This window comes from Sebastes umbrosus, chromosome 4 (assembly GCF_015220745.1).
Source record: "Sebastes umbrosus isolate fSebUmb1 chromosome 4, fSebUmb1.pri, whole genome shotgun sequence".
NCBI classification, from domain to species: Eukaryota; Metazoa; Chordata; class Actinopteri; order Perciformes; family Sebastidae; genus Sebastes; species Sebastes umbrosus.
The window spans coordinates 26,803,368-26,815,462 of record NC_051272.1 but is presented as its reverse complement, the minus strand read 5'-3'; the positions used below and the strand labels follow the sequence as shown (position 1 = coordinate 26,815,462).

Here is a 12,095-nt window from a genome sequence, read left to right as displayed (position 1 = left end):
CACTAAACATTTTTTTTTTTTGGCAAAGACATTTTTGTCCCAAACCCCTTGATCCATAACAATGAACTCTGGGCATGCCTGCACATGTGCTGGTTTACATGCATGAATGTGTACACTGCTAAAGAGGGAAGGAGAGTATTTTTCATATATTCCTGTTGTTTATATCAGTGATGTCCATTTTACAGCCCTGGTATCTATTTATTTTGTCTTACTATGAACCTGAAAATACGTACGCCCAAACTGACAGTTGATGGCGCCCAAAACGATTACGGCATTTTTCCTCCAGTGCCCTCTCCGGTGACAGACATAGTTAGTTTGATGGTTGTGAATTTGATGACAGCGGGAGATGACACCATTCTGTTTCCAACTTATTCCTTGCCCCAAGCTATTAGTAATTGCTAACACACAAGTAGACTAAACACAATATGACAAACACACAGTTTCAACAAGCAAGTGCACCGAATCAAAATGAACAGGGGGCGACAGAGCAGCATCTCATTATTGTATATTTCAGAGCAGCAATGTGGCAGAAAACATCTGTGACTGAAATAAATTAGGGGGATTCCACTACTGCCAAATTACTGTCAAATAACTGACATACTGACATTCACATTAGAGTTTTCTCAGCTGTGCCTTGTCGAGTATCAGCCAATTCTCACGCCAGGACCTCTCAAACTCATTTGCAGTTACACAGCCACAGATATGGATGGAGGGGAATTTGGATGGAAGAGTGTGTTGGAGCCTGTGTGAACGTCTTCTGGAGTTACTCGAAGGTGTTCCCAGTGACAACTAGGAGCTGCTGTCCACGCCATACTTTTACTGTGGGAAAGTCTATTTATGGTGTAATGACATTTGTTCTTTTGTATTTTGGGGTATTGTGTCCTTCATGACAAGTTTTGTGTGACACATAACAGCCACTACATGTTTTTAAAACAATAAAGTATAGTATAGTTCAGTACAGTATAGCTCCAAGCATACATTGGTGAATGGCTCACAGCAGACGTTGGGATGCGTCATATGCAGTGATATGAGGTATAACAATGATCATTTTGCATTGTGGTTGGATGTTTTACAGCCTTTAATGATATATCGTACATTCTCAAAAAGAGGCCTTTAGGTACCTTAATTGTAGATAGAAACAGGGTGATATTGGAGACCGGCCTTTAATCCTAATTAAAATGTATTTGATTCAAAAGTTCAAAGTTCAAAGATCACAATTAACGCGATCAAAACGCCACTAAATTCTTTAACGCATTAACTTGGGATTTTAAGGTTGTAGCCGGCGAAGATACTGGCATGGTGAAAATAAGATATTCCTTTATTAGTCCCACAGTGGGGAATTTTGGCATTTCCTCACATCATGCTGGCATCATATGAAACTAGAAAACCTAAGGAATCCATTGGTACCAACCATGTCATGCTAGCTTGTTGTGAAATAACACTCCAAACTTACACTATATTTTGGCGAGGAAAAACTAGCATGGCCATTTTCAAAGGGGTCCCTTGACCTCTGACCTCAAGATATGTGAATGAAAATGGGTTCTATGGGTACCCAAGAGTTTCCCCTTTACAGACATGCCCACTTTATGATAATCACATGCAGTTTGGGGAAAGTCATAGTCAAGTCAGCACACTGACACACTGACAGCTGTTGTCATGTCATGTTATTTTTTTAAATTATTATTTATGCTAAATGCAGTACCTCTATCTCTTGCCGTTGACTATCGTACATATTTATTCCGAAATAAGGTCCCATGGGGTCCACCAGAAGGGGTGGGACTTCACCTCTCTATTAGATCCTCCTGTCCTCTAAATACCCGGATCTTTTACCTCCAGTTTGTAATGTAATAGTAACAGAAATTCCATCAGATACTGTCAGGCTTTGGGAATTTAGAAAAACATATCACAATCTAATATTTTGCCAATGTCGTATGGCCCCACTTCACTGGATAAAATGATAAGGCCCTGAGATCTGTTGTGAGAATGACATATGATATCTATATCTAAAGAGTGTCATAGAGCAGGCGGAAATAGAAAAAACAGTATCTTAACTGATATCTTCTGTCAACAGACTTGCCTGTGCTCTCATTCATGAAACGTTTGTTTTCTCCATGAATCCACAGGGACAGGAGCACTACGCTCGACACAGCTCTGAATGATATCAAACATAAGATATGAATAATAGCGTAATTCTGTTGAAATGAGTCTTTCACAAACAGCCCATCAGCAGTAGCAGGCTGTCTCTTTGTGTTGGAGTGTGTAACACAGAAACGTTGCTCTCTCTCCTCCAGCTCCCACAGCCCCGAGGAGAGACTTTCCCTTCCTGGAGATTAGGATTAGAGCCATACTAAGTCTGATTGAACACCGCAAAACAGCTCTTTCTGCATGTGTGTGTGTGTGTGTGCGGGTGTGTTTTTTGTACGCGGCTGCTCCTCACTGTATGTGTGTGGTGTGTGTGTAGAATTTGTGCATATAAGTGGCAGTGTGTACGAGAGGAGAAGATGTCATCGGTGACTGAGCGTCTTCTTGAGATTATGTGTGCTTGTGCATGTCTAAATCAGTCAGTGTGTGTAAGCGGGGAAGGTGCACGTTTGACGATATTGTATATGTGTGCGCACACCTACAGTATAAGTCTCTTGTACAGAGTGCAGAGGTACGTGTGATAAAATGTCTGTGTGAGGAAGATACTGTGTGTGGATTTGTGTGTGTGTGGCGCGTGTGCCAAAGTCATGGTTTGGGAGTTTGCATGCAAATCGGTCGTAGTGTGAAAGCAGGAGTGTGACGAGGACATTATATGTTTGTGCTCACACGTGTGCATGTATGTGTATGTAAATGAGTTTGTAAGGAGAGAGGAAGTATCTGTGTTAAGACAGAATTAGGAGGTATGTGTGTGTGTGTGTGTGTATCAGTGAAAGAGCTGCAGGTCTGTGACAAAAGGCAAAAGATTAGGAGGGAGCAGCGAGGATTTAAGAGTTCCCATTCCGCCTTAAATTTGCTCATCTCACCACCACTAGAACAGGAAAATGTTCCAATTGCATTGAAATGATGCTCATTACAAACAAGCAAGGTCCTGAGTGAGGAAATTATTAAAAGACTTACATCAGTCTGTCAATAACTCCCAGCACCCATTTGCAAATTCTACAAAATTGTGATATTTCTATTTTAACACAGTATGGTGCCTTTTTGGCAACGTCCTGATTCCCACAGAGCGGTGAAATATGTCCACGGCTGAGAGCTGCGGTCCAACCTTTTACTGAGGCACTTGACCGCTGGCTGATGACAGAGGGAAGTGTTTCTCCAGTGTCATCCAACAGAGAGCAGGCTGGATGTAGAAGCGTCCTAACGTCCGTAAACTTCAAAGCACATCTCTGCCGGATAAGTCAAAAACTCCCCACTCTGGTTTTAACTGGTCTTCAAGAGCTGACCAGAGGAATTACTGCTACATCAGATATTCAGCAATTAAATGGGATCAGTTGACATTTGGCTGCAATTAACCATTCGCTAAACCCTGCCTCATTTGGTTACTGTTGCTACGCTTGTCAAGCTTTCCGTTTGCATATGGCAGATATGCAGTTTACAATAATAACAGGGCAGATTAACCACTCAAAATTTCATCAAATCATCAAGTTATGCTAAAACGCTTTGTATATAGAGCAGGTCTAGACCGTACTCTATAATTTAGAGACCCAACAAGAGATCCTCCATGAGCATGCACTTGATGCGACAGTGGCAAGAAAAACATTTCCTTTAAAGGGTAGAGACTGGGCAGGACCAGGCTCTGGGTGGGCGGCCATCTGCCTCGACCGGTTGGGTCGAGAACCCAACTGAGGTCGACAAAAGCAGCTTCTCATTTCTAGCCTGCGACCAACATTTTTGCTGGCTGAAATAGCTTTCTTATTTTATTTTATCAGCTTTAGCTAACTAGCTAACCAAGCTAATGTTAGCTCCAATAGTAAATGTTACTTAGAACTCTGAGTGCATCCAGAATCGGCTTCCATACAGTGGGGAAACTACACAGTGGATAGTCGTGAACAGGGCTGTTTGTTTTTATTTTACGAAAGCTGTAGCTTTAAGGGGAACTACAACCATTTTCAAAATTCATACATGTTATTCCTATGGTCTAAGATAGTCCAAAAAATATTACTAAACATCAACAACTCTCTCCCAAATCCAAAAACTAGAGTGCTAAAACTCAAAATGTGTGATGTCATTGGGTATAAAGTCTAGAGCTGCTCCATAGACAATGAATGGGGAGAGATGTTCTAGATGACACTGAGAACGCCGAATGATCTGAGTATATGGGAATGTTTTCTGTTTCACAACTGAGAACACTACAGTAGAATAAAGCTCATTTTGGTATAAAAAAAGAGAACAAACATTCTGTGGGTCCACAAAATCAGTCTCCCATTCATTGTCCATGGAGCAGCTCCAGACTTTATACCCTATGATAAACACAAGTTTGGCGCTCTAGTTTTTGGATTTGGGAGAGAGTCGTTCTTGTTTGCTAATATTTTTTGGACTGTCTTAGACCATAGGAATAACATGTATGAGTTTTGAAAATGGGACCCTTTAATTATTGGCTCCCTGGCCTTGTAACACTCGGATTGCAGCTTGCATTAGAGCAGATAAACACAAGGTTCCATTCATACATTTTTGCTCTGGTGTTTTTGGTTTTGGAACAGCTACAAAAAAAGACACCAACCTCCAAACTTCTTTAAATGCTGCCTATCGCTCTTACTACAACACCATGAACACTGATTCAACATGTGGAGAAATCCAAAGCTTGACTGACCTGCCAGTTGCTAGGCTGTAAACTGACAATCACTGTTTAATTGGTCAAATTGTTGTTGTTTTTGTCACAAATTTGAATAACAAAAAAATAACTTTTAAAATGGTCATTTCAAATAAGAAATAAAAGTTAATTCGTTTTAAATGTTTTGTCTATACGGAGCTGAATTTTACTAAAATTAAACCTACTTTGGACTCTGAATGCATAATGAGGATAAAATTAATACATTCCTACATACAGAGAAACATACATTATACCATTAATGCCCTTTTTCACGCCGTTGAACATATTTTCCTCAATGACTTATTCGTCATGGTGCAAACATTATGATCAACAGCACAAAGCGTCACTATGGCAACAGCCCTATGCTCTTTGCTTTAAAGCCTCATTTCCAACAATAAGATAAGGTGAAAATAACAGGCTGTCAGTGACGCTTGTCATTGTCTATATTTGTATACGTGTGTGTGCTCCTTAACAATGCCCTGAATTAAGAGAGGATTTAGCTGCTTTCTGCACCCCGGTGTAACAGAACACATCCTCTGACACTGACGGCATGTCTGCAGTCACCTCCGCACAACAACCCTCTTGTACTTGACCAAGACCTTGAGCCAGAAAAATAATCCTTACAATCACAGCATTATCTTCTATAAAATCAAGAGGTGCAATGTACAAGATCTGCAATAGTCTGAAATAATACATGTCCATTCTACGTTCAAGGTTGAACTTATTAGTTCAATGTGTTGAATAAATTTAGCAATTAAAGAAACATATTTAAAATCATTATGGGTCAGTTCAGCAAATAGGGTGCATACCATTTTTCTTTCTCCTACTTTGTTTTTCAATTTACAGTTACAATTTACAGTGGAAATAACAGTTTTATTACAATTTCACATTGTTACGTTTCACTGACATAATGGTCTGGAGTCAGCGCTCCTCAGTATATGCAACAGAGCAAAGCTCAAATTATACTTTCTGCACCCACATAGTTATGAGGGGCCACACAGTAATTCACTGTCCGGTAACACTTTATAATAACCATCATTAATAAATGTTAAATTGATAGTTAATTAAACTTGAATTAATAATTATTTTACTGATATCAAACAATGAAATGATAATTAATAATGTTTACTAATAATTAGTAATGGTATAATTTATGTTATTTTAAAAGCTTTTTGTTATACACATTATAACATTATATATTCTATATTAAGTATTTGTTAATGATTACCAAATGATTTGTAAACCTTTAAAAAACACTTGTAAATGATCCATAAACATAACATTAACAATTTGTTAATGGTTAATAATTGATTTTTAAAGCATCTATAAACAACATTTAGACAGATAGTTAAGACTTTGTCATTGATTAATAATTTGTTTCTGATCCATTTATCTATGTAATGTTTATAGATGTTTTACAAATGATTTCTTAAAGGTTTACAAATCATTTAGTAATTAAAAAATACGTAATATAGTATAACAAATGTTAATGTGTGTAATAACAGTAAACTGTTATTAATACTTTACTAATATAATCAGAATGTAAATGTTATTGTCTCCTATCAGCTATGATACAATATATAATTTATAAACTAATTATCTCATATTACACAAACTATTAATAAAATAACATAAATGATGTCATTACTAATATTTTTAAAATCATTATTAATTATCATTTCATTGTTAACAGTAAAATAACTATTAACTAAAGTTACTTAACTATCACTTTACAATTTATTATTGATGGTTATTAGAAAGTGTTACCTTGTGTTCTCCTAAATACACAGAATACATGCCTCAATTTATAATATTAACCGTCTCAAAATGGAATTAAATGAATGGGCTGAAACATGCAAAACAATCTGTACAGTACAGTTCTTTTAAATGATGCCTTGGGATATACTATAATTGCTCCATCGTTAGAGAAATTGCTTTGTACAATCACGTACCAACATAACACCAAAGAAGTGTAAATGCAGGACCACATTTAAGCGCGCTTGTTTTTGTGAACATCTCATTTCAAGAGAACCCCACAAAAAAAGAAAAAAATATTAAAATACAAGGAGGTGCACAGGTGTCTAATCCCGGAACACACTTAAAGGAAAATGCCACAAAATCAAGCGTGTAACAAACTACATTATCTGTACCCTGCTGCATCTGGAGTCTGGTTCTAGCTCACAAAGCTGGGAAATTGTTGTAGAGATAGAGAAGAGGAAAAAAAGGGACACTGTGTATGTGCATATGTAGCCTATAGCTGGCATGTTCTCTCATGTTGTTGTATGTTTTCGGTTTGGTTTGTTTGTCAGCAGCATTATGGAAAAACTACAGGATCGATTTTGATGAAACTGGGTGAAAGGTGTAGCATGGGCCAAGGAAGAACTCAAGCGCAACCATATTTTGAAATAATTCTAATAGTTTTGGAAATATATTCACACATATACAGTGGTTGCGCTTGCAGATTTGCATATCAAGGAAGACTGGACAATTGGCCTTAGCCGAGGTCTGCTCTCTCCGAGTGCCCTTCTAATTGTATATGTGCTGTAAGTGTGCATTAATCTTAGTGTGCATGTTGTTTCAGAATTTGTGGATATTTGTGTGAGTGAGAGTGTGATACAGTAACAGTGAGACAGTCTGAATAGTCCTGAGATTTATCAGCAGGGCCGTTGTATTTGTTCGGACAAATGCACCGAGGATATTAATATAACAACACAATGTGTGTTTATATGTTGTGTTTGTGTGTGTGTGTGTGTGTGTGTGTGTGTGATTGGCTATTACAAAACAGGCCTCTTTCTCACTCACTCAGTTACACACAAAGGTGTGACATCACCAGGGACACACAGGAGTTTCTCCTAACAAGAGACCAAAATACACTATGACGATTCTCCGTCCCTCTCCCTCCGTCTGGTGAAATACCCATCTCCCTATCGCTTTCTTTACCTCTTTCTCTTTCTATCCCCATATCTTAATCTCACGCTAACTTATTCATCATTTCAAAATAAACATTTCCTGTAATCGCCTGTTTTTCTCCTGTTGCCTTTCTGCCCTCCTGTTTTCACAATTCAAGAGAAGTGCCCACCACATTTCAATGTTTCACAAAATCCCATTACACTTCTCTTCTCTACTCCCCTCATTTTTTCTGTCCCTCACACTTTTCCTCTCTGTATGTAAATGATCGTGATCCAACTGTAACCCCGGGAGATGAAAATAGAAAATCGGAATGTTTTCCATCTGTTTTTCGAGAGCAAGGCATGCGGAAACATGTATCTCATTACCACATCATTGCAGAAGCAGAAAAACAGGCGTGCTGATATTAAACTCACCGTAAACATGAGCTGGCATCCTCCAAGTATGTAATCCAGAAAAGTGTAGTCTCTTGTAATCTAGAGAGACGAGAGTCACAGGGCAAAGTAAGAAAACAGTTTAGGAAAATAAATATAACCAGTAAGAGAGGAGGAGAGTATTGATTTATTGAGAAAAGGAAAGTAGGATTGTTAAGCATTGTCTCTGATCAAATAAATTAAATCATTAGATTGTTGTGAATCTCACCAGCATCATACACTGTTAACTCTGCTATAAATAAGAACACAGACTATTGTTATTCTTTTACTTAAAGGGATAGTTAAATTATTTCGAAGTGGGGTTGTATGAGGTACTTATCCATAGTCAGTGTATTACCTAAAGCAAATGGCGGTCAGCACGCCCCCAGTTTGGAGAAACAGACTTGAGTACCAGCACTGAGCAAAGCAATGTACTGCTGTGAACGGGGCCAGCAGCAAAACCTATTTTAGCCACCTAAAAAAAAATCAATATCACTTTAGGTGTATGCTATATTTAGAATATTTTCACCAATTTACCTTGCTGTCAGACAGCCTTTCTGATGGGGAACTGAAGCCGTTATCAATGCTCTCTTCAAAGCCACCAGACTCCATTGACAAAAACAGTAATTATACCTTGGAGAACACGGGAGCTTCTGGTCTACCGCTGCCTCGATCGGTTAGTTTGTTTGTGTTATTGTGTGACTTTGGTGAATCCAAACTAACCCTTTAAAACACTTTGAAGAGAGCATTGATAACGGCTTAAGTTCCCCGTCAGAAAGGGCTGTCAGACGGTAAGGTAAAGCCGAGAAAATATTCTACAATGTACACTTAAACTGATAATGATTTTTTTTTTAGGTGGCTAAAATACATTTTGCTGCCGGCCCTGTCCACAGCAGTACATTGCTTTGCTCCTGTGCAGGTACTTCTGTATGTTTCTCCAAATTGGAGGGCGTGCTGACCGCTATCTACTGGAGGTAATGCATTTACTATGGATAAGTACTTCATATAACCCGATTCAAAAAATCTGAACTATGTCTTTAAGGTACAGTGTCTGACTAATTACTTGTCTACTTATTTTAACACCATGTAGTTAACAACCTAACTAAACAGACACAATATATAAATACATTAACACTTTTCATAAGCACAATTGTTTTCCAATGACAAAACAGCCCATGTTTTCTGATTCAAGGTACCGCCAATGGAGCACCAATTACTATCATGTTTGAACAAAATTTCCACTCCAATTACAATGAATATTTAGCATGGATTTTATTGTCATTAGTCTAATCCCTGCCGGCAGCCAACAAATATAATTACTGTATTAGCCGTTTTGTGCATGTGCTGGATGTGTAAATGTCCGTACAAAGGCTTGTTCATGGTTGTGCGCAAGAAAAGAGGAAGAAGGAAAAGAATCAATTATGAAAGCTTGTCATCATATGCACGCAGCTTTAATGTCATTCCAATGGGCATCTAAAGACTCAGTGTTCCAGCTTAATGTGTCCTCTGTGGGGCTCGAAGCTACCGCACTAATTAGTTATTAAGAGGGAGTTATGGACACCCAGTAAGGAGTGTGTCAGCTGATCAAAACCACGATGGTTTAATCAAATGTTCTATTGAGTCGAGGGTAAGACGGGTCATTATGAGGTGACAAGACTTGCAGAGATTTCTTGGACATTCAAGACAGTTATTTTTGTTCCTCCAGCTCTGAATTTTAATGGATTTAACTTGATAGTGGATCTTATTTGAATTTATTCATCATTAATTACACATTAATTACTGTGATACTTCAACTGTGGATTCTGCAGTGGTATAATAATAAAGTTATTCTAAGGCCGATGCAAAAAACTGCATAAGGAGAGATGCAAAGAGATGATGTGGGAAATGTACTTTACATGTGAATCCACAGGTCTAGGTGCCGGGCTAATTATAGCTGTGACAGTGAGAACACAACCATCAGTCTTATCATTTACACTATCTGCCCCAATACCACTAGTCATAAATTAGACTAGGGATGCTAATTTTGAAAAAAAAATTATTCCGATAACCGACCCTCGTTAACCGATTATTATCCGTTGACAGACAAGATTAGTGCGTCTCATGTAGCGATGCGCCAGCTGCAGTGTATGAGCACAACAGACAACTGAGTCCCCAGTTCACCCGTCCGGGAGCGTTACTGTCGCAGCCACAGTGCTGCGTGTAGTGTCGCGGACATCCAGCCACTTTCCTAGTAAAAGTCTGCCACCACCACCGCATCATTTAGTTTAGTTTAGCAGGTTGTCAGCTGTGTGTCTGCCCGGCGTAACGATACTCTGACTGCCCGGCGTAATGATAGCGAGGGTTCGACAAAACGTGTGTGTGTGTTTGTGCTACGTTAGCAGCTGAAGCGTTGCTGGAGGCTTTGTGTTCCCCGTAGTCACACACATAAGGTCTGTCAGTGCGGCGTAACTTTAGTGAGTGTCCGACAGACTGTGTGTGTGTGGCGGCGGTGAGTGTTGGTTAGTCGGTGGCGTTATAGCTGTGAACGTAGCTGTAGCAGACAGTGTGTGTCAAGACCAGAGCCATCTTCGTGTATCTGTAACTCCAGCTCAGACTCTCTTAAGGTGGAAACAAATTTTCTCCTTTGAGTGACAAACCGCTCCTCTGAGTTTTGCTCAGCTTTTTATTAATTATTAATATTTCTTTTAACCGTTTGAATAGCGTTAATCGGTTAAAATTCGTAATGTCGGTTAACGGTTAAACGGTTAATTATTAACATCCCTAAATTAAACGCAACCAAAGATTAAGATTGTGAAACAAACATGGATGCTGCTGAAAATTACGAGACCAAAGTTCCATCCATCCATCCATCCATCCATCCATCCATCCATCCATCCATCTATCCATCCATCCATCCATCTATCTATCCATCCATCCATCCATCCATCCATCCATCCATCCATCCATCCATCCATCCTCACCTTACATGACTTGACGATGATAAAGCCAGAGTTTTTATAATTCTTCTTCTTCTTCTGTTTCTTGGGGTTGATGCAGTCAAACTCCACCTGAGGAGAGGGAAACACAATTGCAGAGAAAAGGAAAGATGGCATGTATCAGTATCAGAAAAAAGGAAATCCAGAAAAAAACTTCAAAATAAGGGAGGAAATGATGAGGGATGGTAGAGGAGAGATGACAGCATAGTTGTAAAGAGTAGCGGTGAGATGGGGGGGGAAATGAACAGACGACTGAGAGGCTGTGACTTGGATCTGCATGTATTCAACACACCGCCTACAGAAACTACAACTTGACAGTCAAACTTGGAGATGTATTATAAGCAAACTATACTATAGTGGTGTAGTTACAGTTTATGGGAAGCTACATGTAAATAGAAAACACATCAACACTTTGTGGACATTTTACGTGACGAACATGAAGATGAAAGAAAAATGACTTTCTTTAATACTGTAAGTCACACAAATACACATTAGACAGCAATGTGTTTGATGAAAAGAGACATTTGAGACATGAACACACACACTCACACTACACAGACTCACATGCCTTGAGTCAGCTGGTGATTCATATGACAGGTAGCTCTAAATGCCTTGTCGTGTTACTAGGGCTCAGCTAAAGGCTGTTTTACATCTCAAAAGCACCTCTCATTTTCTCATCCTTCTTTTCACACCATCTCTTTCTCTCTCTCTCTCTCTCTCTCTCCATCCCCCATCTTGTTATTTTGTGTGTGTGTGTGTGTGTTTGTGTGTGTGTGTCGCCCCATCATTACCACACATGAAGAGACTCAGTGGGAGAACAAGTCATGAGGCTGCTTTGGCACATGCACACACGCAGTTTCACAAATGAACACACACACACACACATTTTCTCTCACACACACACACAGATACACACATAAACACACACACACACACAGAGCTACTAATGAATGAACGGTTTTCTGATCCCTGCATCTTTATATCTTTAGCAGGCCAGAAATGCGAAAG

The 12,095-nt window shown here is 39.1% G+C and overlaps 1 protein-coding gene across 1 annotated transcript in view; it reads right to left on the bottom strand.

Annotated features, from left to right (window-relative positions):
* Positions 1-12,095, bottom strand: part of cpne2 (copine II) — a 56,972-nt gene that overhangs the window by 25,545 nt on the left and 19,332 nt on the right. The window contains exons 9-10 of the mRNA XM_037766604.1: positions 11,073-11,159; positions 8,116-8,175 (exon numbers count right to left, since the gene is read on the bottom strand). Coding sequence (XP_037622532.1) covers positions 8,116-8,175; positions 11,073-11,159 — 147 coding nt within the window. The remainder of the gene's footprint in view (positions 1-8,115; positions 8,176-11,072; positions 11,160-12,095) is intronic.